Consider the following 27,289-nt stretch of genomic DNA (forward strand, 5'->3'; position numbering starts at 1 on the left):
TTTATAGAGCATTTATGTAATAAAATATCATGAATTTAATAATGTATTAGTCAAATATTTATGTTAATAATAGCAAATTTATATCAATTGTCGATAATATCAGTGCTTTTCGATTATCTCCGGGCCCTTAAGGCCCTTTTTATACCGCCGAAAATTTGTCCAGGGTTGACGGTCTTTAATAGTATCTCGTCGGTGGCACAAATAACAGGAAAAAACTTTTTCCTTTAGCTCGGACTTACAATAGGTTTTTAGCCTTAAGGGGATGCTAAAGTTGTTCTACTTTACCATCATTTCCATTCGGTGAAATATCTTCGAATTGAATTGACGGATTGCAAAATTGTTTTTACAGAATTAAAGTACGCACAAACAGGACCTCAGCTATATCGGATTTTATGAGAAAATCGAAGAAAAGTTTAAAAATTCGCTTACTTTTAGCTCGTACAGCTGACACCTCAGGTCTATATTTGCTTCATACAAGAGTTTTATAGTTTATATTTTGAAAATAAGCATACGGCTGAGGTCACATTATTGTAACGAATGATATCGAGTTTGTAGAACTAAGATTGAAAGTTTAGAAGAAAAGCTTTTTCACCGAATGGAAAATACGTGTATATGGATGCTTTGCGAAGACTGGGACTGTCAACAGAACCGAAATTCCGTGTTGTAATAGTTGCGCGGTCTTGCGATAGATGGTGCTGGCATATGTTAGATAAGGACAGATGTATGCGTTTAAGTGAGATAGAACGATATGTAATATAATGTAAGAAATGAATCAAAGATGTCACTATTATCGAATTTGGAATTAAAAAGTCTGCACTATCGACTTCGATCAAGTCCGATAATCAGTTTAGGATCCCCTTAAGCCATAAGAAATGGACGAATCACAGTCATTTATTCTCCTCGCATTCGATTGTAATTGGTCAATTTCTTATGGCTTATAAAGCCTAAAAAACATCTATTGTAGATCCGAACTTAGCAAAATTGTGTCTGATAAATAGTTTTTGCAGGAGAGCAGGTTCAAGTTAACAAATAAGCACAAAAATTATTTATTGGACGCAATTTTGTTAAAGGAAAAAGTTGTTTGTTTTAGCATAAAGTATCACGTATGTATTGTATTTCGCGGGCGCGAATTTTGAAACATCCTATGTATGTAAATATAATTTTGCAAGTTGATTTGAAATTAACAGAACAGAATTGATTTGTAATTTAAATTATGATTGTTTTGTGACTGCATATTATCTGTTCAGCAAATAAATTATAAAACATATTTAAATGGCGATAAAACTCGCATAGGGATAGAGCGGGTTAAACTGAATCGAAAAGTCCTCTACCCTTTTGCAATTTTCGCAATAGTTAACAAGATATCTGCAATTACTAAAAATCACCGAATATTGGTCTTCAATAATTTTTTACTTAAGTACTATGAACTTTACAGAAAAACAGCAAGAGTCAAAAATTATTTATTTTTTTCTCATAGAACTCTAAGAATTTTTACGTTGTATAATACGTTTAAAGTTGATAGTATTTGAGTAAAAAATTATTAAAAACCAATATTCGGTGATTTTTAGTAATTGATATCTTGTTAACTATTGCAAAAATTGTAAAATGATAAAGGATTTTTCGACTGAGTTTAGCTAGTCCGCTCTACCTCTATAATGCGAGTTTTATCAGTACTTATCATTAACTTCAAACACCCTGTATATTATAATTGAAATTGGAGGATTGTATTTTTTTAATGGGAATAATTTTTTTTTTCTATAGATGAACATGGAATTACATTGGTAGCTTTCCATATAAACATCAATATGGATTTTGATGGTTTAGAAGCGGGACGTTTCGCAAAAGATATTCTCAAGATTCGAAATGGACGATGGACTTACCAAGATAAGCAGCTTCAATTAAAACGAGATGATATTATCTATTATTGGATTCATGTTGTATATCAGGGCTTAGGGTACAATCTGATTGATCAATCACATCGAGTTACCGGTAGGTTTTTTATAAATATGTACATTTTTCTATTTGTATTTAATTACAAATAATTAATTTTTTTATTATGAACAAATCTCAACGATAACAATGCAATACCTTAAGTATTATCATTTATTTATAATTTATTTTATTTATTTATGTTTTAATTTGATTTATTTGAAGAAACGATTATTTATTAGATATGCAATTGTTTGCAATTTTTTAAATTGTTTAAAACATCCTGTGTTTTATCTTCAGATTTCTACAACTCTGACGGCACTCTATACATCGGCGACACGGCTCAAAGTCCACAGAACTGCATGACGACGTCGACTACATGGATATCGGAGAAGGGCAAACAACGACAAACTTGTCCAGGTCAACTCATCTTTGAGGATAACTTCGATAATCTCGATAGCGCAAAATGGAATGAGTGGAAACGTTTTTCCGGTTCGCCGGTATGTATCACCGCGAATGCAGATAATAAATTTATTTAAAAAAGCATTTTTCATTTAAAATTATTATTTTCGCTATACAGAATCATGAATTTGTCATCTATATGACCAATGATGTAACGGATACGAGCGATGGACTGCTGCGCATTAAACCTATCCTACTTGATACTAAATATGGCAAGAACTTTGTATCGAATGGAAGAATAATACTGGAAGAGTATGTGGATAATTAGGAAATTAAAAAGATAGAAGTAGATTAAAATTAAATATTGAATTATATTTTTTTGCACACAGGTGTACGGGCAGAATTGGTACAGATGACTGCCAACGTCAAGCTGCTGGTTCATACATCTTGCCTCCTCTGATCTCTGGACGAATTAATACAGAGGGAAAATTTGAATTTCTCTTTGGGCGTATCGAAGTAAGAGCCAAATTGCCACATGGCGATTGGGTATTTCCTGGTAAGTTTATAACTTTTTACCATCAATTTGGTTTACTTATTAAACCAAATTGAACTTAATTAAACTTAAACTATTATAAATATGTACTTTGTAGTGATAACATTACATAACGCCGAAAATACATTGGACAGTACATTGGAATCCAGATTGCATCGTGAGATTAGGATAGTATCCTCGATGGGCAACGAAGAACTAAGGACTCCCAATGGTGAGACCATCAACAATCACATATTGGCTGCGGGTGGATTGATAGCGTCCTGGAATGAAAGTAACGCGCAAGTGCTACCCAAAAGGCTATCGAGCAATTCCTGGTCCAACGATTTCCATATCTTCGAAATTGAATGGAAAAGTGGCCTTATTGTAGTGAAGGTCGATGGAGTGCAGTACGGGGAGCAAACTGTAGACGTATCATTTGGCAAATCGGTATTTAAATTGTATTATATTTTCCTTTGTTGATAGAGACTTGATATCATTTGTATCATTTGTTTTACTATAATCTCGTAACGATGAAAGTTTAATACCATTTAATTGCAGTCATATTTGACTTTGGGTGTAGCCGTTGGAGGTCTTCACGAATTTGAGGATCACGTCGTGAGTAACGGATACACCAAACCTTGGCGAAATGTCGAAGCAAAGGTATGTTGTTGAATATTTAACATTAAATTTTTTTAAGATTTAAAGAGTTTGAGAGAGCTATGCCAAATAAGCTAAAGAAATTTTAACAAATAAATGCAATTAGCATATTATTCTTTACAGGCATTGTACAACTTCTATCGCGCGAAAGATAAGTGGTATCCTACATGGGATACAAGAACAGCGCTTGTAGTGGATTATGTGAAAGTGTGGGCATTGTAAATACTTTCGTCTGCACGGAAACGTACCCGCATATGTAACACATATATTTTTACAATCTTAGATACATGATTCTATACGCATATTTTTCTTGCCAAATAACACGTTTATGAGTTTATCAATGACAATATTTTACTTGACTCATATACATTATATACAAATAAATGATAACGCGCAGACTGATTTGTACTTGATGATTATTTTGTATTCTAGAATTCGGGCTATCCTTATACAACTCCTACTAGTAACTTAAACTAAAACATAATTCTACCGATTGTATTCGAATGCACTTGTGCTGCGCGGATCAAATTACTACTTCTAAAGGGATCATTGGAGTAGGCGTTAAGAACGTATTAGGCACATGTCGCTTATTTAGTAGAACATCGGGACTAAAACCGTTCCCCAATTGTTTAACAAGCCACTCTCCGCGATATCCGAAACGCCGTTGATATGCTTTTGCAGCGCGTGGTCCATCCTCGGGTCTGAACTTGATGTGCATGGGCTCCTCGGTACTGAAAGACGCGAGACGTAACAGACTCGCGATGCCGTTCCTGGTCCATTCCTGGAGCTGCGGTCGACTGGGCCAAAGTTTTGGAAAAATTGAAACATTGTTTCTGTTGCTGAACAATGCTTGCAGCCATGCGAAAAATGATGACAAATCAAATGTCCGGGCATTTCGTGTCAACATTCGATCGTTGCACCATGTATTCGTCTACTCAAGATAACAATTACATTTTCGTTTTTATTAATATAAAATTTAATTATTTAAGTGAATTCTATTAATTCAATACATAATTAAACTAACATTTTAAGCGCAGGATCGTTTGATAAATTACAATTGCAAGGTAAAATTAAAATTTGTTTCAATTGAATCAGAGAAGCAAATAAATTAATGTATGTGCCTTTTCCTACATATTTAATATAGATCACTTACCGCGCAAAGGATGATCATTAAAAGTACTTTATCAACGTGCATGACTTGAGCAAAATTGCGCTCATTGCAGAAGCAACTGCTGGAAAATAATGAACGACTGGGACTCCATTCGGATTCCGTCTGGCTTTTATGTCCTCCCGTCTCACACCCCATAAGAAATTCGTGATTCACATCGAGTATCGATTCATGAATAACCAATTGTCATTCACAAGAGGATCAGCTAATGCGACTTTTTAAATTCTCGCGCGTTGTTAAGCGCGCGATCGAGTTTTTACTTTCACTGCCGGTATTACGATAGACTACGAATATTATCACATGTATAAGTCGGATTACAGAACAAATTTCATAGAGTAGAGTCATTCCGCGTCGATAGCGATACCATTCCGCTGGAGTGAACTAAGCCATGTGTAAACTGAGACATAATCAAATATCGGTTGGTTTAAAAAATTACAAAGAATATCAAGTGTATATAATCAAGTGATAAAAACTTTGAGATCTTTATAAACAAAAAAAGAATGTTTATCACGAAGTATCTAAGATAACTTAATTTATATATATATATATATATAGTGTTATATGTATTAATAAATTTATATCAGTAATAGTTAATGTGTATAATAATTTAAATATAATTAAATTCTTATATATATATTTGTGACGGCAGTAATTTCAATGATTCGTTTTTCTAATAATCTCTTTACTCTTTCTATGCATTCCATTATAGATCATTGTGCTGATGACATTATTACTTCATAGTGAAATTATTGTGTCAGTCACAGACGCTACGGTCTACAGACTCCTGCATGATTTTATTCAAAATAACATCGCAGGCATACCTCTTGTGCACGAGGTAAATGTACATATATAATATGTAGGTATGACATAATTTTAATTCACTTATTTCTCTTGCTTTACTTTGATTTAGAAAACGGAATGGGACTTTGATCCAGAGGTTGGCAAGCAAAGAAGGATTCAATACGAGCAAGAAAACGGACGTTTCGGAGAATATGCGATAGCAAAATTAGGAATGGGCATCGGATATAAAGGTCCTTGGGGAGAGACAGTGAAAAATTGAAACATTAACTATAGTAAGTAAATATATTTTTTTTAACATAATATAGAAATTTTATTGACGTATATTCGAGTCCGGCGTAAATAATTTACTAAACTAAAAAAAAAAAATAAAATTTGATTGATTATAATATGTATAATTACAAATACTCACGAGGCAATTTTTTAATTGTGTTATCAATATAACGACAAATGTGCGTGAGATGATTAAAGGAAGATGATGTTTTCTTCTCTCATTTTAGCACAAATTTCGACAAATTATCTCTACCAAATCCATTTTAATTAAATATTTGCAATTAATTAAAATAAGTATATATATATGTATTTAGTATTATATATTTTAATGTTTTAATCAATAGCATCGGTACAATTAAAAATAATTAGAAGTTTAAAGAATATGATTTCTTCTTGATGTTTTTGCATTTTCTTAATTATACTTTAACACGTATAATTTGCAATCAAGAAAGTGACACTTTAGTGAAACTTTATCAATGCTTTCAAAACGCATATTTTCGGATGTTGCGAAAATTTCACAGTCGACATTTCAGATGTAGCAATCAGTGTATGTAGCACAGCGTATCTCAGAACTTTCACTTTACAAGGGGAAAGAACTGGAAGTAGTAGGGGAACTAAGAAATTTAGACTGAGTTCTGATGCGAATCTAGAACGTTGGCGTACAGCGATCAGTATTGTAATATTTGTTAAATTTATTAGTAATTGGTTAACGATTAATAATTGTTTCATCAGAAGAAACTTCAATTTTATACTATTTTCAAAATTTGTTACTATTTTTTAATCGAGAAAACAAATTTCACGTCTGGTTTATCATGGCGAGTTTTACCTCTGTAAGTAAAAAATGATAAGAAATGGCATTATTATATACTGCAAATATATAACTGCAAATATAATTCTTTTGCAATCTAATAAGTACAATTTGTTTTTCTCGAATATATCGAACAAATTATTTGAAAATTTAATTAATAGCTGTCATTTGGGCAACTTTCTAATCGCTAAATTTTAACGCATTGCGTCTCATGTCAATTAAATTTCTCTTAAAGCTCTATTCCTTAATATTAAGTATAGTCATTTCATAAAAAAATTATGCGTTACGTGAAAAATAAGGCAAACTTTTTTCATTATCATTATTTTACGAAATTTTGTTCTCCATTTGCAGTGGCTGACGATGATAGCGTTAACAACAGTCGCTATCTTTTTTTTCACTCTAATTGATGAAAGTACAGCTGTACTCGCGGAACCTCAAGCACCCAATTTTCAATATTTCGAACGGTAAGCGAAGCAAAGCATCTCGATAAAGAATAAAAAGTTGGAAAAAATTAATAAGTTACTTCAGCTATTAAATATCTGTAAGATTCCGATTGTTCCCGTTTTTATTACGCAGAAACCTCTTAAGAAAATCTTTTGACTGAAAAGCGTCAAATAGTAATTTTCATCTTTACTTTTTTAGGCCGAAATATCGATATCCTTATTATGATGAAAATGGTAAAGGAAAACTGCTCTACGGCTATGGTGGACCGGAATTATATCAATACAAAACTTATAGTATTCTTGAAGGAATTCATTAAATGATAATTTTGTTTAAATTCTTAGAAAATTGAATATAAAATATCTGTATACATATAACGTAACATATATGGACATGATGTGATTAATTCATTAATATACTCATGAAACATTAATTCAAATATATCTGTATAATATATCATACGAGTATCTTTTCGATGGCGCAATTGAATAATATTACTCGAATATAAATTAGCTATTATGCTATTTGGGGAAATAGTACATTCGTTGTTGATGCAATTTGCATTATATTACCTTGCTATCGAAAGGATACGTTCGCAATCGTGGAATTAATAAGGAACATTGTAAGAGCATTTATTTTCGCCGATTACAACTGTATATTAAATGCAATCGATTTGTGTATGGCTGGTTTTAATTACAATGTGTTTATCTCTGTCTTATCTTTACTCGGTAAAATGCTGCATGATTCGCTTCTCCTTTAACATGAATTAACTGACAATAAAGGAACAAATGGTGAAATCGATGCTTGTTGCTGAGCGAGCTTTAAAAACTGTTACGATATTTAGAAAAAGGTGTAAGATAGAATGATTCAGTGCAAACATTGCTTCGGACTGCAGTCTCTAAGACTATATTACAGACAGAGTATATTATTAAGTCATCTATCAAACGTGCATGGAATGTGCAGTAGCCACGCTACCATCTATGAAATAGTGACTTATAGTCTCTTTGTAGATACAATAATGAAATATAGTCTAATAGCTACAGTTTATGTAACCTACTACATTGGTACATACCGAAATGTTTCTTTCTGTTTCTTCCTTTTTCTTTTCTACGTGCACAATGTACTGGGAAAAATAGAATCGACAATTTGTAAATTGTAAAAAAACTGCAGTCACACTGCGCAATCGATACATTACAACTGTCATTGAAAAGATATTATTATTATTCTATTTTGTGATAGAGGTGCACATGTGACGAAGTCGAACGAATGTGTGCAAGCACAGTCGAGTAGACGTGAGTTAGCGAGACGTAACATGTCAATTATAAACGAACGCGATCGACTGCATACTGACGCCGAGCGATAATTGATGCGCTTATTCGTTATGATCTTTGTCCGCCTTGCTCTCGCCGGCAGACTGTAACTGTCATACAAAGTCCATTTCGAACTTGTTATAATACTGGCCATTGACCCGACGTCTCTGCAGTTGTCTTTCAATGAACTTCTTTATCTCACTAATGACGAAGACACTCGATGTCAACGCCGCCAGGAATAGAAGATCTGAAAATTAAAAATAAACATGTTATACAAGAAATATATATTCGCGCGCGCGCGAATATCTTTAACGGTATCTCTAGTATGATACCTTTTGCCGTAAGAGCTTCAGTTTGAAATATTCTTTGCAATGGAGGGAAGTAGATCACGAGCATTTGTCCGATGACAGAAAGCGTTACGGCTATCAGGAACATTTTATTACTCCACAAACCAATTGTGAATATGGATTTCGTCTGAAACAAATGGATATTTTCAGGCTGTAGCAATATTTTTTCTTGATATAAGATATTAAATAAAAATATGAAATCTCTCACTTGTGATCTACAGCTAAGAGCATTGAACATGTCGAAGAATACGAAGCAAGTGAATGTCATGGTAGTATCTCTCGCGGTATTCCCATTAACCATCTGGAAAAACATATACATATATAATCTATAACGCGCGCGCGCGCGCGCGCGCGCGTGTGTGTGTGTGTGTGTGTGTGTGTGTGTGTTTATAAACTTATTTAAAAACATTACCTCTCTATTGTACACCCATAAGGTGCCAAGAATAATGATGCTAGCGGATAATAGGACGTTAATTATGAGATGACGCGTGATCATTGGCTCCTTTGTATTTCGTGGCTTTTGCTTCAAAACATCCTTGTCGACCGGTTCTACTCCAAGACTGTACACAGAAGAAAATTAAATATACTGTGTGTAGTAAATATATAATAAAACATTAAACTAAAAGTATTTATTTAACTCACCTTTGAGCAGGTGGACCATCCATAATGATGTTGATCCATAGTATTTGCATAGCATTCAAAGGATTCGGTATACTCATCAATGTTGCAAGAGCAATCAGAGAAAGCGCAGCAATGCTAGTACTCAATTGAAACCTTACAAAATTGCGAATGTTATGAAAGATTCCCTTTCCTTCTTCGATCGCCGCGCTAAAACAAAAAATCATATAATCGTTAAAGATTATAGTCAGATTCACATACGTTAAAATTGTTAGGAAATATATTAGTTACATAATAGTTCCAAAATCGTCATCGACCAAGATCATATCAGCCGCTTCTTTGCAAACATCAGTGCCATTTTTACCCATAGCAATGCCTATATCAGCCTTTTTCAATGCAACTCCGTCGTTGACACCGTCACCGGTCATACCTACTATGTTGCCATTCCTCTGTAAGGCTTTTACAATACAAAGTTTGTGCTTTGGTGTTACTCGGTAAAATACACTAACGCTATTAATGCACTGTTCCAATTGATGTTCGGACATCATATCGATCTCGTCTCCCGATAGCAATCGACTATGAAGTGTGTCCAAACCAATCATGCTAGCTAAAAGATTATTAAATCTTCCATAACTTTATAATCGTAAAAATTTATATCCATTGTATAAAAAAATGTAAACTTTTTACATGTGATATACTATTTATTTATATACCTATTGCAGCTGCAGTTTCCTTAGCATCACCAGTCACCATCTTCACTTTAACGCCACTATTTATCAAAATGCTGATAGATTCGCGCACATACGGTCTTGGTGGGTCACAAATACCAACCAGACCAACATAAATTAAATCTTGTAACGAAGAACCACGTGCCAGACCAATCACTATATATATATATATATATACACACACATAAATAATCAAACTGGTAGTTACAGAAAAATATAATTCTTAAATTTATTATCCATTTATTATATCTTGTGAAAAAAATAATAATACCTCTTAATCCTTGTTGACCAATATCATATGCTTCTGTCAAGAATTCCTGATCTTTCTTTTGACTAAGGGGATACACTTGACCGTTCTCGTAATATTTTGTACATTGTGGCAAGATTTTCTCCAAAGCACCTTTCACAAAGTATATTTCCTGCCTATTCTGAAATATAGAATTATAACATATATATTTAACATTCCAAAATAAAAATCTATAATTAAGAATAATGTAGTCCTTTGCTTCGTTTAAATTTACCTCGCCAAACTTGGGTGTACATTTCACAGCCATCATTTTTTGCTCAGAAGAAAATGGATATTCTTGCAATCGCAAATACCTATCAGCAACACCATACATTCCGAATTTCATTGCCACTGCTATCAGCGCGCCTTCCGTTGGTTGTCCCAACAGAACGTCATTTTGTATGATAGCGTTGTTACAAACGCAACCTATTTCCAGCATGTTACTGATAGCAGCATGTGCGAGATCGGGATTATCACACTTCCGTATGTGTATTTCTCCTACCCCGTTATATCCCGCTCCAGTAACATCCGCGATGTAACCCTCCGATGTAACGAGAATCGTAGCGGTCATCTCGTTCTTTGTAATTGTGCCGGTTTTATCAGAACATATTACATTTACGCAGCCTAAAAATAAAATAAGCTCTCTCCTTACGTTTGAAGTTTTAGATAAGAGATTAGAAAAATATATTTTGAAAAATACTTAATTAAACCAATAAGAAGAACAAAACTTGAATAAAATAAATATTTCATATTTTTATTAACTTACCGAGAGTCTCAACGGTTGGTAACTTCTTTACAATAGCTTTTCTCTTAACCATTCTCATCACTCCCAATGCCAGTGTCACAGTCACGACGATAGGCAAGCCTTCCGGTATAGCTGCTACTGCCAAGCTTACACCAATGGTAAACATCTCAAGGATAGCCTTACCTTGGATCCAGCCCAGCAGCATAATGATACCGATAATGCAGAACGAATAGAAGGACAGTTGAGTACCTAAAATGTCCATGCTTCGCTGTAGTGGAGTCTTTGGTGCCTCCTCAGCCTGCATCATCGAGAAAACCTCCCCAAATTCACTCTTTTCTCCCGTATTCACTACAATTCCCTGTATCGCGCGATATTATAACATAAGTTGATAGTAAAGCGCAACCATTCTCAAGAATTTTAAATATAGTTTGAATAGAATCTACCTTGCCGTTCCCGCAGCGTACTAAAGTGCCCATGAAGGCGATATTTCTCTTTGACGTCAATCCATTAGTCTTAAGCAAAGGGGCTGTCGATTTTTGCGCCGGTTCGGTCTCTCCAGTAAAGCTACTCTCGTCAATCGCCAGATCTATAGCTTCAAATATTCTGATATCGGCAGGTACTCTGTCTCCAATATTTAAATATACTATATCACCAGGAACTAAATTACGTGCAAGAAATGTCTCTACACGGCTCTCTCTTAAGCTGGAAACAAAATATTAAGATACAACAGTAATGTAAAAGTACCTTAACACAATTAAGTAAAATTAAGAAAATAAAAGTTTTAACAAAGTAAAAATTTGATAAAAAATGTTTTGACGATTATTCTTAGTCGGGATTTCTTTAATTGTTAAGTACAGAGGACTTTACGAAATTTCATAGAAGTAAGTTTCACCTTCTACAGAGTGCAACGACATATATCATATGTATCTTCTTCGCTAAGAAGGAAAAGGAATGCTGCACGTATAAAGGGTTAGTATATCCTCCAAGGACCATACTTCTAAAGAATTGTAAATTTAGATACATGCTGCCCCACGATTGGACTAATATTCGTCATTATTATATAGCGTGTGATTAACGAAGCATCTAATAAGAAGCATAAATCTATTTACCAGTGGCATATTGGTGGTACCAATTTATTCAATTCTTCTAAAGATTTCTCCGATCGGTATTCTTGTACAAATGCAACTGTCACCACTATTATGATAGCCTACAAAAGAACATATCACACACGTACACACACATATACACACATACACACATAAGTATCAGTTAGGTAATGCTTACCAAAATTCATGGAATCAATGAATGACATGTGTAAATCTACTTACCACAGTAATACTGACAGCGTCGTCGAATTGCTTCATGCATACGCTGACAAATGCAGAGGCAAGTAGAAGAAGAATCAATGGATTCTTGAACTGAAGAAAGAATATAAATTCAATTGAGACTGTGTACAAATATAATTAAATTGTATTGCACGTTGTTACAATTATCTGTACGAGACTTATACTCACACAACAGGAAACACATACCTGTTCGATGTATTTTTTCCATGGTGGATCTTCTTCCTTTACAGTAAACTCATTGAAACCTGTTAGTTGCCTTCTATGGTCAGCCTCTTGCCACCTGAGTCCTGTTCGTACATCGATGTGTAATCTAGCTGCTACTTCTTCTGCTCCCAGACTAGCCGATTCAGCGGTTGTCAACCACATTTCACAGTTTTGTCTTTTAATGGTTTCCTGAAAACCATTGTCACATTAAAATACTTGGATGTGTATTGGTGTACTATCAGCACACCAATACACACTTGTCGCATTTTTTTCGCTGTTTTTCGCCATCTTATCAATAGCACCAAATTGGGCTAAATTGTTTACCTTGCGCGCTATCTCATTGTTACAATTGTGCAAAAATATGCATACGCCGAGGCAGAACGTTCGACTGGCGGAAAAAAAAATCGAGCCAACAATAAATAAAAGCAGAAAAATTGTCGGTTAAAATTCGACTAACAAAGATGTACTATATGTTGTGACAAAATAATGAACGTTCGAACGTTAACCTCGTGACCGACAGCGGTCCAGTCAATGAGTCGATATGTCAATGCATTTCCAAACAGATATCAAAATAACGATTAGAGGACATGATCGCGGACACGCGGACAGATCATAGAATAGGTCAACGACAAGGCAGCATATCAAATAAATAGGAAAATGCGATCACTTTCGTACAACCTCACCACATAAGTAAAAGGGATCGCGCGGACTCGCGAAGGACGCGAGACGGCGAGACAGTTGTGAATCGTGACTATTGTGAGACGCGCCGGTGTACCTATCAGCGGGTATTGTCAATATAGAGTCAATGGGTGATCGTACTTCATTTTCTTTCTTTTGTCGAACTCTGTACTACATAATACTCCGTCATTCCGATTTCTTGCAATGTTGCGTCGCGTCGCGTCGCGTGTCATATCCTAGTCATGTCACACACCGTAGGCCTGTTCTTTTTGGCTGAACTTTTGCACCAGTTCATCTTTCTTCCTTTTCTCTCCAGGAGGAAAGAAGAGGAAGAAAGACGAACTGGTGCAAAAGTTGAGCCAAAAAGAACAGGCCTCGTGTCACACACATCAACGCATGTACGCAGTACTTGTGCACCGATATGCACCTCGTGCTCCTCGTGGCAGTCATGGCAGGGCAGGAGGCAGGACGCAGGGCGCGCGTGGCGTGGCGTGTCAAGGGGCCGTGTCAATCTTTACGTACGTCAACGTTCACGTCAAATTCCACGAAGGGCAATGGATCACAAAAAGCCAAAAGTCAGATTTATTTATACTGGGAGGGAAATGACTATATAATAAAATTCGCCCATATAACTACAGTGCCATACAGTGCCATACAGTGCCACTTGCGTTTCATTACAATTTAAATATATATCATGAATTCCTGTTCATTTATTTACATGACATATTGCATAAGTAGCGCAAGCGCGTGGCTGTATTTTTCCACTTGAAACAAGACGTACTTACATCTTGCTGCAAACGTGGCAAAGGAGGCAGAGTAAAGAAGGTGCTAAGAAGAACAGTAGGTTTAACGGCGTTAATGTGTCGTTTAAACATTTCTCGAAATGCAGGCCGTTATTTCGTTATTTGCCGATCAAATGAATGTGATACTTGGAATCATTATGCAGGTATCATTAGTCGTATTAATCCTTGCAATTTATTGACAATGCTCTCATTTTTACGTCCTTGCAGTTTACTGTATAATGTGTGACGAGAATTTCCTTGTAACATACGAGTTTCACTTACGTAATAAACATATATCGTAATCCACGATTTCCAATTCTGATTATTCATTCATTATTGTCTTTTATTTTTATAACGATTATCTTTCTTTCTGGACTAATTAAGTGGGAGATTAAAAGAGAAAATTGTGAAATATTCGTCTTTCAGCTTTCAACACTCTTGAAAAATCACTGGAATTATTAGAGAGATTACGAGAATCAAATTTCGCGCCCTTGCCAGAAGAACAACCGTTTTTTTTGTAGCTGCACTACGAGATAGAAGGGAGAAGGAGGGAAAGTGTAAAAAGTTCAGCCACGAGGCACAGATATATCAAACCGAATGACTGAAGTAAGTTGCAAATTTGAATATCGTTATATTAAATCGACGAAAACTAGGACCGAGAAAAACGAGATGTTGGAGCGCATTACGCGAAAGTAAAACAACTTGCTTCAGTTTGGTATACTTTTGATGGCTGATAACTTCCATGATAACTTGAAACACTTAAATCTGGGTTCTGCAGATATCGGAAATCGCCGCGCGCATTTTTCGTTCCGTCTTACTTTATCCAGTTGTGAAATAATTATACGTATACCAAATGATTTATACATATGTATATATGTTAGTACCTTTCAAGGAATGAATTTAGAGACGCCAGAGGCTAAAATAAAAAATACACAAATATGTATGTTGTTTAAGCTTTCTCTTCCGAAGATCACCATTCTTAAAGTATTCATTGAAATACGTCGAATGCATATTTTTTGGCACATCTTACAACTGTAATATCAATAAATATCAGATCATATCAAGTCTTAACTCTTTGCCAGCAACATGAATTTTAACTCTTATTCTATCAGCAATAAAGATCGTAACCTTCGAGCAAATTTTTTATTGTTTCAGATTATATAAAAATCATAAAAAATTCGGGTATATTTGTCAAAGTTTTTTATTAACTACATCATAAAAGTTGGATATTGTATTGTACTTATTTTTACAGATTTAAATTTATCTACCAAAAGCGAGACCAAAAGTCACTATCAGAATATCAATGATGTCTTTAAAGACTCTAGCTGCTGACAGAGAATTAAATTTAAATATTGATGAATATAATTAAAAATTTTATATGCATGCATGTATGAAGATACAAAGAATTCATATTCCTGATCGTTGTTCAGAGCTGCAAAATATTCTAATCTACCATTGGGCTTACCTCGTCTAATGTCGTATTTTCTTCATTGTGTTCCTTGTCGTCGTTGCGAATTTCGAGACCAGCGTCATCTAAGAGCTGCTCGTACTTGGCCTGGTTGCCGGTGTCTCTCATCGCGGAGAAGAATGGTTTCTCTCAGCACCCCTACCGGTAATATTTCGTTTTTCTAGAGAGAACAGGAACAGAAAATATGGCTTGACACCAAAGATGAAAGCACCAGCTGATTGGATACCACCAAAATCTTGTGCTATTGATTCACTTCTTCTTTTCTCTTCTTTCCTCTTTCTATGTTTCTCTGTCTCTTCTAATCTCGTTTACCAGGGAAAATGGCAACGTTATGGTGTATTATCTTTCTCTCTTATATCTCTGTATGAATGAAACTGAAACAAATAGAGCGATTTTAGTACACATGACTGACATTCTCTCTCCCGTCTCGAGTCTGTCTTATTCTATGCAATGTCTAGTCACGCGAAGGAAACGATCTCGTGGAATGATCCGGGTTTACATAAATTTTTAGCGAACTTTGCGCATTTACAAGTATACTGACTGACAGTGTGACGAACTAAGCATTTCTATCTTGTCGCTGATCATTTTATTACATTTTATGTGCCGAATGTTGTTAATGTACCAGATATTATTTCGGGATCTAACCGCCTTTTATTTTTATATTAATAAAAATGAAGGGCCAACATTAATTTCTAAAATTACATTTTTTTTTAGCATAAAGTTCTCTATTTTTATTATATATTCATCTATATCATACATCTCCTTTTAGCCATTAAAATTTTCATAGGTGCTCATTCACTAAATAGAATCTAATTGGCTCTTGCTGGCCCGATGTTTATAATTTTGAAATTAAATACAAGGAACACACCAAGGAGACATTTTAATCGCCAAGGTGATTAAGTTTTTGTCATGAACAGTTTCCCAAGAATACGCGCACCGTCTGAAGACTCGCATAACTTTCTTCAGAACAAAAATAAATAGCAAACATCGAAGCACGTACATCTGCGTATACCTAATATAGCAATATATTTAATAATTCAATGTCAATATGATGAACCCTTTGTATTCATGCCAAAATTAGTCGCTTCTTAGATCTACATACTTATGTGTGCTAATTTTGCAATTGTGGAGTAAAATGGAGTAATATGTCAAAGCATCTCAATTAATAATAAGGACCTATGAAAGGCAAGAGCACATTGAAATATTTGAGCATACACTATCGATCAGTGACAACTGACGCGATATTTGCTGAGTATATCGAGCAGCTGTTTTATTCGTTTCCTGACAATAATTATAACGCATATTCTTCAACAATGAAATTAATTTTTTTATAGATAACTTCACGCGACGTCACATATAAAAATATTTTTTTTAATACTAAATTTTTTATTATTATTAGAATTGCATTAGAATCAAGTAAATGTTGATGTTGTCGAAATTGTTATATACAAACGTTCTAAGAATTGTAATGAAGTAAAATGTCAAAGCATCTTAATAATACATGAAAGGCAAGTACATTTGAAATGTTTGAGCATACGCTATCGATCAATGACAACTGACCTGATGTTTGCTAACGGCACATCGAGCAGTTTTATTCGTTTCCGCTAACAATAATTATAACGCATATTCTTCCAAGATAAAGTTAATTTTTTTATGGATAACTTTATGTGACGTCACTTAGATATTTTTTTTAATAGTGAATTATTTTGTTGTTAGAATTGCATCAGAATCATGTAAATATTTCTGAAACGAGAGAGAGATTACAGAAATGATAGTTTCTCTATTATATTTATATCAAATACTTGTTGAAAAAATAGATAATAAAGTGCAATTGAAATCGAAGACTTTTATATCATAAAAATTAATAATCTCCCATTGAGATAACAAGTTAAATAATATCAAAATTTTAAAATTGATTAGAATACTTCACATATTATTTATTATAAATAAATAATAACAAAGTTATGAATTTGTAATATATATAAGTTAATTACAGATTCATGTTATATTTTTATATTTCTATGTTATTTTAATTAATGTGCTAATGCAATAAAATTTATTATTAACTAAATCTTTTATCTGAAAAAACAGAACGAATCTAATTAAAATATATTATATATTTAATTGTGATAACGCTTTCTTAGTCTTAACAACTATGGATAGAGTAGCTTTGATAACGTTAGGTTCATGATGGCTCTATTGGTGCAACTCTAAAAAAAACAATGCAATGTCCACGACGACGGTCGTATAGATGATTGGCACAATGAATATATTAGTTTGATTACTTTATTAGAGCTTTGTATAACATTTTGCGTCATTATATGATGCAAAAATCTTAAGACAACATAAGCAATTTTATAAAATAAAATAAATTAGTTTTGTTGTACGTATTAAAATCATTTGAAATGTTCCGATGAGAAGATGAAAAAAATTTATCGAAATTTTCAAATTTTATTTTCATATTTATTTTGCAGTGGCAAGTTTTTTTTTTTATCAAAGATTATCAAAATAAAAAGCTGTTCCACAAAAATTGATTAGTGCTTGCATAGAGAAATGGCAGGGAAAGTTTTCGATATTTTGACGGTCTGACAAATTGTTAATTAGCAATGGAAATAAATTTCTCATATGGCAATTGGATTATGATAATCTTTAGGCTGATTAATTTTTGACATTTTAAACAATTTCATTTTTTTTTCTAGGTCGCAGTCTCGACTCCAATACAAACAGTGACAGAGACAACTGTGATTGATATTGACAGAATTAGTATTCTCTGTGAAATTCAACCCTCATAATAAATACTAGAGTTTCACCGAGCAGAAGAAAAGAAAGAGGAACGTTACGGAAAAGCGCAATTAAAAACATCGGAGCAATCAATTCTATTACATATACATTAGATATTAGAATACCGGGTAGTCGCGGATAATTCTACAAGTTCCCGAGGCGTTGATAGAAGTCGATTACAGAACTTGGACTGCTACATGCGTACATATAGGTAGGAGGTACGAGTGCGATTACGCGTTTCTCTTCTCAGGTAAAAATCAATAATACGACCGCGCAACGTACGTGGTGCACGTCGTATACACGGTGATCTACTAAAATTACCGGAAACGCGACTGTCGACGTTAACTTTATCGTGTGACAGCTCGTGGATCGCCAGTTCTCGTGTTCATCGACAGACGAGAGTTGTGAGGGAATCGGTCCCGACACAGATCTATTGTGCAGTTTCAAAAAGAAAATTATTAAACATACAATTCGATGCACGCACGCACGTTGACGCACGTCCTCCGTACGAGTGGTGGAACTCACTGAGCAGCACCGAGCACTCCGAGCAGCACCAAGCAGCACCAAGCAGCACTGAGTCAGTATGCGGTATGTTGTGTGCGCTCGCGAATTCGACCGCGGTCCACTTTCGTCGCACACGTCTCTCGAGCACTTGCCACCGCCGCGGGCCGCCGCTATTCGCGCCGTTCGGAAGGCGGAAGGTCGATCGACCCAACCGGCCCGGTGTCCCCGATGAGCGAAACGTACCGAGCCGGACGTAAAGGAGAATTCGTTCCTGGGGCTTGCGACAAGTAGCGCCGCGCTGACAGGCTGAGGGATGCGCAGAGATGCGTGCGGGTACTCGAAAGCAATACCTAATCGCGTGTCACTATTCTAATTCCAAATTTCTTATTGATTTCAAGATGGTTTCGAACAGCTAAGATAAACCTGGATAACTCCAACACTATATATATATATATATATATATACACACACGGATCTGGGATATCTGGATGTGTAATTGTATCAATAATATCTTCAGTTTGACGAGAGACATATAAGAAAAAGCTTTTCAAACTATGAATATGCCTGAGACTGTACATATAAAACAAAAACACCAAGTATTTTGGAGTACTTATTGCATTTTAGAAAAGATTAAATACATTTTTAATACATTATACATGTCTTTAATTATGCTGTAGATACTGTAAATCAAAGAGACACCATGCTAAATGAAATGGGAAAAAAAGGTGTAAAAGTGACAACATAGTATTTTTTACACAAGTATTTTTTTTATATATATTGCTGAGTCGACAAATATACCGGTGAGAGTTTGTGTGAAATCATGCCGTAAGATAACCTGCAATGCCGAGGAGACCTGATAGACCGGCTGAAAGCAGCGCATCGCCATTCGTGAAGATGATCTGTCCATCGCCGGAAGAGCTGAGCATAATAAATAACAATATCAAATGCGAGCAATGCGGGCTCGTCTTCAGGAATGAGCCGCGCTACCGGCTACATGATCTCAAGGTGCACCAGCACAGAAAGTTAGATAAAATTGCAAAGGAAAACGCACGCTATCACTGCCCAGTACAGTCGTGCGTCTACGCTGTTAATTCTCAGAGATACTTTAGCACCATGAAGTATCTGAAGCAGGTATGTATATTTCGATTCGATATTTCATATGATAATGAGCTTATAATACTGACAAAAAGTTGGAGAGATCAATTTTAAGAATATATTAATTAACACTATGCTATATTCTTTCAGCATTATTTGAAGGTACACGCAGAGAAAAATTATGTGTGCGATCGCTGCGGCAAGAGTTTTTCCACTGAATCCGCTAAAAACGGACATACAAGGATCTGTGGCATAGAGTTCACATGTTCTTGCTCAAAGACTTACGTCACGTATGAAGCGTTGCTTACGCACGCAAAGCGATCTCTGCACACTATAACGGAAAATTATAAAAATTTACGGTATATTTATTCATCACATTTTTCACGCATTTTTAATAACGACATGATTGTCATAACTAAAATTGAATAGAAAATTTACTGATGTATTCATGATATCTTTGCAGACATACCAACTCCAAGACAACGCAAATTATCTTACCAAGGAAAATTATAAATAAACCTGTCTCAATATTACCCAATCCAGATAAATCTGGAAACAATAGCGAAAATATTAATACGATAAAAACTACATCCGATGTTGGAGTACAGACAGACGATTATAAAAGAAGCAAGAAACCGAGTCCATTAAAATTCAACAATAACAATCTACACAATACGAAACGTCGAATATCTCAGCAAACACAAACTAATCATTTTTCTAAGGAGAAAACCTCCGGGAAATCGATAGAAACACAAACGCCACAAGCGAACAGAGAATTGTCCAAGATACACAAACGCGGTGGAAAGTGTCGCGCATTATCGAAACAATCAGAACAGACGTTGCTGAAAGAGGATCTTAATCTCGGCAACAATTTCGCGTCGACCAATTTATTTCCGGCTAGTCCGCTGCCGCTTCGTCACGACGTGGGCTTGCAAGATTTCTGGGAGGAGAAGAATACTTCAGGTACGCAAACGATACCAGAAAAAGATATATTTGAGGCATTTAATGATAGCGTGACTCAGACGGAATTCGATACATTCTACAATCACAGTCATAATCCTTTAATACAATGCGTACCAAAGAGCACAGTGGCTTTAATGACTTTGCCTTATGTCGAAGACACGTCAGCAGTCGAAGGGTATTCTTTCGCTTCGACCGATGGAATGTCTCAGGCAGATCTTATGCTAACCACTAAAACATTCGAAGACAGATTTAGCAGTATAGAAACGCAAACCGAACAAGCTTTTTCTCCTTCGTATTTTTATTCCGAATCTTTCGGGTCGAGATCGTTTGCTTTAAGTTCAAACATTGAAACGCAAACTACAGATAATCTAGACAACATGGAGCAACTGCTATACAGCAACACGTACACTCAAACATGCGATAAAATGCTGTCTTCCGAATTAGGATTATCCAATATACAGACTCAGACTGCTTGGTCGCACGACGACACTACAGTTTCTACCGAGACTCAAACAAAATCCCTGATTTGCGGAACTGATTGCAACATTTCCACTGGAGCCTGTAGATCTTGGTTAAATACACAAACGAGTCACACCGAAACACAGACCGATCTACTTAGTATTTTCGAGGGACTTGAATAAGATATATTCTTTTTTCACTGCAACTTCAATAAGTTACTTAGTTCTTCATATTTTTATTGCATTTGTTGAAATATTCATTTTTATATTTATCTTTTATCGTTTCGTGCTACAATATGTTAAAAAAGTATTAATATTTCAAATTCGTAACACGATTTGTCGTCAAAGGATAAGCATCCAATCTTTGAAATTTTCTAACTTCTATACTTCATCTCCCAACTTTTTTATTTGAAATTTATTTTATCCCAAGCGTGCCAAATAAAAAATGTTGACAAATCGAGCATTATAAATGTTATCCATCTGTAGTTGCATATTTGTATATGTATGACCATATGTATGTACGTGTGTGTGTGTGTGTGTGTGTGTGTGTATAGAAATGTATATATATATATATATATCTGATTTCTTTCAATACCAAAGTATTACGCATGTATCATACACATTCGAGTGTACTTCGCATGTATGTATCTATATACGATCGAAAATAAATATATACGATATTATATACAAGCATTGTGATCTGAACTTATCAGTAAATTTATGGACTGGAATCGCCGGACTAAATGTATAATTGTTATGTATGCTATTTAAAGCCTCATGTATACATATCGTATACGCGGTAAGAGAGAGTCTCGATATCTCTTGTATATATAAAAAATATATTCTAGCTTTATACATCACGTGCTATGCTGTGTGATGAAAACAGGCGAATATTTTTAATGTCTATCAGCTTTGCGATAATATCACGTGAGATTCCGATTATTTTTTAAATTTGCATTTTTTGTTCATACATACAATATACAAAACTAAGAAAATATGTTTCTTCAATCAAAGAAAGTCATGATATCGTCGGAAATGTATCTGCTTCTTTGCATCGTCATAAATTCGATTAAATAAATTTTACAAATTGTCACAAATATAAAAATATCACGAATATTTTATAAATAATATATATTTATACGTTCACAGATCAAAACGATCTTACGTCAGGATGTTAGTCTGGGCGGAAGCAGGAGGGATGGGAATTAAAAATTCTGCAACGAATGTAGATAACAAGAAACGATTGAATTCTCATTGCGTTCAAAGCATCAATACATTGCATAGCAATGCATTAACGCGTTGAATTAATCAACGTATGGATCATTTATCATCAATGGATGCGCAGTGAAATTGGGGAATGATGGGCTATATGATGAAGTGATAAAAAGGGGAATAGTGTGAAAATACGAATATATATAATGTGTGTGTGTGTGTGTGTATGTGTGTGCGCGTGTATAGAGAAAAAATTCTATTATACTGCGGGACCGACGGCATTATCCTCGTCGGAATCAGGTAAAAAGTCTTTGGTCCAGTCTTCTATCCTGTCCACATTTTCGAGGGTTGATGCGAGCACTCTCAGATTATCCACACCGGACATTAATTGTCTGCAAAAAAATATACGAAATCTCGTTTAGATTCGGAAAAAATTACGCATCTCTTTATTAAAGTAGACAGTATTCCAAATTAATTATAAAATAGAACTGTTCCTTTTAGCTGAACTTTTGCACCAGTTCATCTTTCTTCTTTTTCTTTCCAGGAGGAAAGAAGAGGAAGAAAGATGAACTGGTGCAAAAGTTCAGCTAAAAAGAACAGAGCCAATGTTTTAAACATATTTTGTAATTGATAGTAGTCAAATAATTAAGAATACCTGAGGGATACTTCAGCCGACGATGCAGCCGCGAATAAATCACGCGCAAGCCTTCTAATCGTACGATTTATGTTAACAGCACCAGCATTCGATTCACTTTGTCCAGATACAGCCGAAATACCAGCTCGAAGTTCACTGTTCTCCAGTCGTAGTAGAGATATCTCTGTCTAAATTAACAGATTTACAAACCGATACATCAGCACGTGTTATATAAGTAATATTCTGTTCTATTATAGTCGGTCAAGCATAAACAATACTAACCGTTAAAACCTTAATCTCTTTTTTCAATGATGTGACAGTACTTTCAGCATTAACTGCTCGCTTCTATGAAATACAAATAGAATGCTGTCATCGTTTCCCAACGGCACATAATGTAATCAATATGTAAGAATTCCAATTTGCAACTTGAAATGCAGATCCTTATCTTTGTACTTACTGTACTTCGTTTTAAATTATCTTCAACTTGCTCCATCGCTTTTTCCAAGTGCACAGTTTCTTCGTGTTCGACTTCCTTTTTAGATAACAATTCTGCCTCCAATGAACGAATTCTGCAATTAACGGATCGATGTAAACTGAAATTTATTCTAGCAAGGTATAATTACCTTTCTATTTTTTCACTAAGTTGCCTTCGAGATGCCTCTAATTGCTGACGTAACCTTTCATTCTCGAACAAAAGCTGTAATAATATATAATCTTGGATTCTCTCTACTACCTCTATATCTTATTTGTTGGATTGCTGCATTACATAGCGATCTTACCCTTTTTTCTGTGGATTCTGCCATGCTCGCTGTAGGTTCCGAATCTGAAGATCTATTATGTATAGGACCATCGCTTAAGAAATCTGGTAGAGATTTGTGAACATTTGCTTCACCTCCCGAAGGAAGATCACCTCGTGCGGTTGTATTTATACTAGGATTGGAGTCGGGAAAGGGTACTGGCAAATCGAATGGAAATCCTGTAAAGAAAATGCCTCTGATCTTTACAAACTTAGCAGGAACATAATTGTATAATTTGAAACATGCCGGCAAGATACCTCTGTGTTCAGGACGAGGAACGATAGGTGCAGTTTCGTTGAGTCTATCCTCGAACATAGGTAGGTCCAAGTGATGCCTTTTACTCGATGCAAAATGATCTCTGTTTGGTAAGCCTTTGTGCAATGTATCAGTGAGATCAAACGATCGTAGATCTTCGCACAAGATGTCATCAGAGTTGTTCTTTTTGGTCTCGTTCCTTAATCGAGACTGCCTTTGTTCCATACTGTTTAATGCAAAATCCGGCAGATTATCCACATCAGGTAGTATTGGTTGACTATTCTCACAGTTCAGGTAACACTGTTCAATGATCAGGTGATCCTGTACAAAGTCTGGCAGTTCCGTTGGATTTCGACCGGAATAAACGCTGCTGCCAACATTATCTTTGTCAAGGACATTACCGGGACTCGATGTAGAGGATGAGTAGACCTTTGGCCTTGCTCCAGTGTTGTGATAGTTGGTTTGCTGCATGCCATTCTTTAAGAAGGCCTTAAAACTAAAGGGGTTATTGTCGCGACGCGACGACGCGTCTTGACCTGCGAAAAATCATTTTTAGCTTCCACAGTCAGACGAAAAAAAGGAAAAAACAAACCCCCCCCCAACTCAAAGCGTCCGCATGATATAATAAATAGTATACGATGAGATAGTGAATTCTAACCTGTCGACTGCTCGACGGAGTCGATTGATTGGGTATCCTGGCAACGAGCGGAGGTAATTTTCTCCTCATCGGACGACGAGAAAAACGGCAGAAAACTCCCCATCTCATTCCCCGACGGTGATGGGGAGTTCTTACACGCCGCTATGCAAGGCGTCCAGGAGGAGATCGTCTTCTCCTCCTCCTCGTCAGACGACGAGGACCACAAGTGGCGTTGAGGCAACGACGACCGACGATCTGGATCGTCGGTCCTTTTACGGCTCGCCATAATTCGCGTCGACGCTACGATCGAGTCATTTGCGATGCTCGACCAGCTCGACTTCACTTCGCTTCACGTCTGCGTCTGTCACTGTCTGTTGCTGTCTGTCTATGCCTGCTGATCGTGTCAGGTTAGGTTGGCTCGATCAGCAACACTCCACAATGATCATACATTCGTCGTTCGATGCTCTTTAATGTCCATCACTTTGCTCTGTTCTGCTCGTAACTCGTAATTCGTAATTCGTAATCATTCACGAGAGACTCGAGTATTCGCACTTCGCACTTCTATACCGTGCCTTTTCTCGTGCGATCTTTTCATCAGTGATTGTAATTGTACAGTATTTTTTTCAGCTGCCAGTATATCGATGCATCTCATCTCTCTTTCTCTCTTGATTGACATTTCATTTAAAATAGACATTTCAAGAGGAAGTTATTGATACATATTCTTCTGTCTTATTGATAGCCTGTCGATATTTACGTTGTAACTTTGAGGATCTGCATAACGCGCTTAGCCCATCAATTCGATATATAACCTTTGGAAAAATGGTGAATATAAATTTTTAATTTTAATCTGTTGTGAGGATCATTCACGTGGAATAAATAATAATTGTTTTTTTAATAAATGGCATATAATGCCTAAAGAAAATTTAGAAAATACAAATTAATCATACAGGTACACATATTTAATTGGTTTTTGTTATAGTCTGATATCTATTGTATCTCCTGTAAGCAGTTGTCTGATGATCACAGAAATGTATTTGATAAAAAATTGTTGCTCAATTCACAAGAAAAAGACAAGCATGAAAAATCTGGTGGATTATATGTATATGACACTGAGGGATGCTATCGAATTAATTACTGGTTATACAGTGAATATCATACCTATAATAATTTATATTTAGTTTATTACATATATGTTTATATGACAATTTAATATGTATATATTATATTGTTCTTTTTTAGATATCAGAGATAGATAATGCAATTTTGTGTAAAATATGCTTTTATAAAGTGGAATCATATATAAAATTCCGTTCTCAACTTGTTGCTTCATTTGGAAGATTAAACATCCAAATATCAGACTGTAATTCATTAGATTTAACAAGTGTGGATACTACAAATACTTCAATAATCTCTAAAATATTGTAGCTAGTACAGATTTGTTTATGATAAATGATAAGACATTGTGATTAAAAAAAAGACAGTAATTATGTGCATATATTGCTGCATATAAAATTTCAGGATTAGAAATATCCAAGGAGATAATGAACATCAATGAAAACAGTGTTTCCTCAAACTGTAGCCTTAATCTATCGAGCAGTGAGACGTCATTATGTTTATCAGATTTCCATCATTACATTGATAACGGCTCTGATGATGTCAATGATATTGATGATTATTTGAATGTTGATATAGCTCGTTCAAGGATTCAGAAGAGCGATATAGAATCAGATATAAATGTATGTTCTTGCGAAGACGATGAAGTATTAGAGTTACCTGTCGAATATAAACACAGTGAAGTTATCAATATCAGTTCGACAGAATCAGAGGAAGATTACGATTATGAACCGACTTTCAAAAAAATTAAGCTTTCAAATTTCATCTCCAATGATATCATCTTAATGTAATAATTTATAAAGATTGTCCATATTGTATGTTTTTAATAAGTACAAGATAGATTGAAGGAAAAAATTTCACTATATATAATATTTATGTGCATGACAGATTTAGAAGTAAATATGTCACAATTTAAAAATAGTCAGCAATCAAAATATATTACAAAAAGTATATTATGCATATACATATATGTATTGTGCACGTCGGATTTTGGGGCAGAAAAGCATCAATAATTAATTGCTCCATATATTAAATACATATAGTTTAAATACAATATATATATCAAATAGTGCATTCTATTTTGTGTATTTATTTATAAATTTATTTTAAACGACTGCGAGAATAAAACATTATTTCAAAGCTTATTTCTTAAATACACATATTTATTTTAATATTTCCTATATTACTGGTAGATATATTTAACTTGCAATTTTTATTATTTTGCTTATAAATTAATTTTTATTTCTTTTTAAAAAACAGAGTAACAACAAAATGATAAAAACGATGTACAGCTGGCCCATTAGCTCAGTTGGTTAGAGC

The 27,289-nt window shown here is 34.9% G+C and overlaps 6 protein-coding genes and 1 pseudogene across 11 annotated transcripts in view; 4 read left to right on the top strand and 3 right to left on the bottom strand.

The window, feature by feature from the left end:
- LOC108731893 (3'(2'),5'-bisphosphate nucleotidase 1) overlaps positions 1–3,935 on the top strand; it is a 9,533-nt gene extending 5,598 nt beyond the window's left edge. Inside the window, exons 2-8 of the mRNA XM_018462442.1 lie at positions 1,762–1,989; positions 2,230–2,429; positions 2,510–2,643; positions 2,721–2,887; positions 2,982–3,310; positions 3,422–3,523; positions 3,644–3,935. Coding sequence (XP_018317944.1) covers positions 1,762–1,989; positions 2,230–2,429; positions 2,510–2,643; positions 2,721–2,887; positions 2,982–3,310; positions 3,422–3,523; positions 3,644–3,742 — 1,259 coding nt within the window. The 3' untranslated portion in view covers positions 3,743–3,935. The remainder of the gene's footprint in view (positions 1–1,761; positions 1,990–2,229; positions 2,430–2,509; positions 2,644–2,720; positions 2,888–2,981; positions 3,311–3,421; positions 3,524–3,643) is intronic.
- Positions 3,831–4,895, bottom strand: LOC108731898 (uncharacterized). The gene is made up of 2 exons (XM_018462450.1): positions 4,674–4,895; positions 3,831–4,451 (listed from the first exon to the last, which is right to left on the bottom strand). Exons 1-2 carry the CDS (start codon positions 4,824–4,826, stop codon positions 4,044–4,046), a joined length of 561 nt encoding a protein of 186 aa, XP_018317952.1. The 5' UTR covers positions 4,827–4,895; the 3' UTR covers positions 3,831–4,043.
- A 110-nt stretch (positions 4,896–5,005) lies between these two features.
- LOC108731899 (uncharacterized) lies at positions 5,006–7,333 on the top strand. 2 transcript variants are annotated; one of them, XM_018462452.1, is made up of 4 exons: positions 5,006–5,106; positions 5,398–5,523; positions 5,599–5,761; positions 6,919–6,997. In XM_018462452.1, the coding sequence occupies exons 1-3, from the start codon at positions 5,077–5,079 to the stop codon at positions 5,746–5,748; spliced, it is 306 nt and encodes a 101-aa protein (XP_018317954.1). In that variant the 5' UTR covers positions 5,006–5,076; the 3' UTR covers positions 5,749–5,761; positions 6,919–6,997. The 2 variants fall into 2 exon arrangements, with proteins under 2 accessions (XP_018317954.1, XP_018317955.1); XM_018462453.1 differs by lacking the exons at positions 5,006–5,106; positions 5,398–5,523; positions 5,599–5,761 and adding exons at positions 6,477–6,589; positions 7,210–7,333 and having other exon boundaries at positions 6,919–7,031.
- Positions 7,334–7,404: 71 nt separating this feature from the next.
- On the bottom strand, positions 7,405–19,259 carry SPoCk (secretory pathway calcium atpase). Of its 5 annotated transcripts, none has more exons than XM_018462454.1 (16): positions 13,412–13,565; positions 12,917–12,980; positions 12,575–12,781; positions 12,371–12,460; positions 12,152–12,249; positions 11,486–11,744; positions 11,064–11,400; positions 10,533–10,921; positions 10,283–10,439; positions 9,997–10,167; positions 9,575–9,890; positions 9,308–9,493; positions 9,078–9,225; positions 8,874–8,966; positions 8,651–8,792; positions 7,405–8,565 (listed from the first exon to the last, which is right to left on the bottom strand). In XM_018462454.1, exons 1-16 carry the CDS (start codon positions 13,501–13,503, stop codon positions 8,432–8,434), a joined length of 2,883 nt encoding a protein of 960 aa, XP_018317956.1. In that variant the 5' UTR covers positions 13,504–13,565; the 3' UTR covers positions 7,405–8,431. The 5 variants fall into 5 exon arrangements, with proteins under 5 accessions (XP_018317956.1, XP_018317957.1, XP_018317959.1 ...); XM_018462455.1 differs by lacking the exons at positions 12,917–12,980; positions 13,412–13,565 and adding exons at positions 15,518–15,894; positions 18,770–19,259 and having other exon boundaries at positions 8,432–8,565; XM_018462457.1 differs by lacking the exons at positions 12,917–12,980; positions 13,412–13,565 and adding exons at positions 15,518–15,894; positions 17,081–17,136 and having other exon boundaries at positions 8,432–8,565.
- Positions 17,781–21,541, top strand: Asciz (ASCIZ zinc finger protein). Its single transcript, XM_018462459.1, has 4 exons — positions 17,781–17,795; positions 19,483–19,936; positions 20,051–20,259; positions 20,364–21,541. Exons 2-4 carry the CDS (start codon positions 19,646–19,648, stop codon positions 21,502–21,504), a joined length of 1,641 nt encoding a protein of 546 aa, XP_018317961.1. The 5' UTR covers positions 17,781–17,795; positions 19,483–19,645; the 3' UTR covers positions 21,505–21,541.
- An 889-nt stretch (positions 21,542–22,430) lies between these two features.
- Positions 22,431–25,638, bottom strand: l(3)04053 (lethal (3) 04053). Its single transcript, XM_018462441.1, has 8 exons — positions 24,878–25,638; positions 24,222–24,755; positions 23,947–24,143; positions 23,791–23,864; positions 23,625–23,736; positions 23,450–23,512; positions 23,189–23,355; positions 22,431–22,925 (listed from the first exon to the last, which is right to left on the bottom strand). Exons 1-8 carry the CDS (start codon positions 25,140–25,142, stop codon positions 22,793–22,795), a joined length of 1,545 nt encoding a protein of 514 aa, XP_018317943.1. The 5' UTR covers positions 25,143–25,638; the 3' UTR covers positions 22,431–22,792.
- On the top strand, positions 25,244–26,760 carry LOC108731891 (uncharacterized; annotated as a pseudogene).
- Positions 26,761–27,289: the final 529 nt, after the last annotated feature.

This window comes from Mycetomoellerius zeteki, unplaced genomic scaffold (genome assembly GCF_001594055.1).
Source record: "Mycetomoellerius zeteki isolate Tzet28-1 unplaced genomic scaffold, Tzet1.0 scaffold1426, whole genome shotgun sequence".
Lineage (NCBI taxonomy): Eukaryota > Metazoa > Arthropoda > Insecta > Hymenoptera > Formicidae > Mycetomoellerius > Mycetomoellerius zeteki.

Excerpts from the sequence above, each read along its gene's own strand:
- LOC108731898 (XM_018462450.1), bottom strand. The coding sequence starts at position 4,826 with ATGGGGTGTGAGACGGGAGGACATAAAAGCCAGACGGAATCCGAATGG. Across the intron at positions 4,452-4,673 it reads TAATGATCATCCTTTGCGCG|ACGAATACATGGTGCAACGA; the intron begins GTAAGTGATCTA and ends TATCTTGAGTAG.
- Asciz (XM_018462459.1), top strand. The coding sequence starts at position 19,646 with ATGCCGAGGAGACCTGATAGACCGGCTGAAAGCAGCGCATCGCCATTC. Across the intron at positions 19,937-20,050 it reads CCATGAAGTATCTGAAGCAG|CATTATTTGAAGGTACACGC; the intron begins GTATGTATATTT and ends ATATTCTTTCAG. Across the intron at positions 20,260-20,363 it reads GAAAATTATAAAAATTTACG|ACATACCAACTCCAAGACAA; the intron begins GTATATTTATTC and ends ATATCTTTGCAG.
- LOC108731899 (XM_018462452.1), top strand. The coding sequence starts at position 5,077 with ATGTGTAAACTGAGACATAATCAAATATCG. Across the intron at positions 5,107-5,397 it reads TGAGACATAATCAAATATCG|ATCATTGTGCTGATGACATT; the intron begins GTTGGTTTAAAA and ends ATTCCATTATAG. Across the intron at positions 5,524-5,598 it reads GCATACCTCTTGTGCACGAG|AAAACGGAATGGGACTTTGA; the intron begins GTAAATGTACAT and ends ACTTTGATTTAG.
- SPoCk (XM_018462454.1), bottom strand. The coding sequence starts at position 13,503 with ATGACACGCGACGCGACGCGACGCAACATTGCAAGAAATCGGAATGAC. Across the intron at positions 10,922-11,063 it reads ACCAACCGTTGAGACTCTCG|GCTGCGTAAATGTAATATGT; the intron begins GTAAGTTAATAA and ends TTTTATTTTTAG. Across the intron at positions 8,967-9,077 it reads TATGGGTGTACAATAGAGAG|ATGGTTAATGGGAATACCGC; the intron begins GTAATGTTTTTA and ends ATGTTTTTCCAG.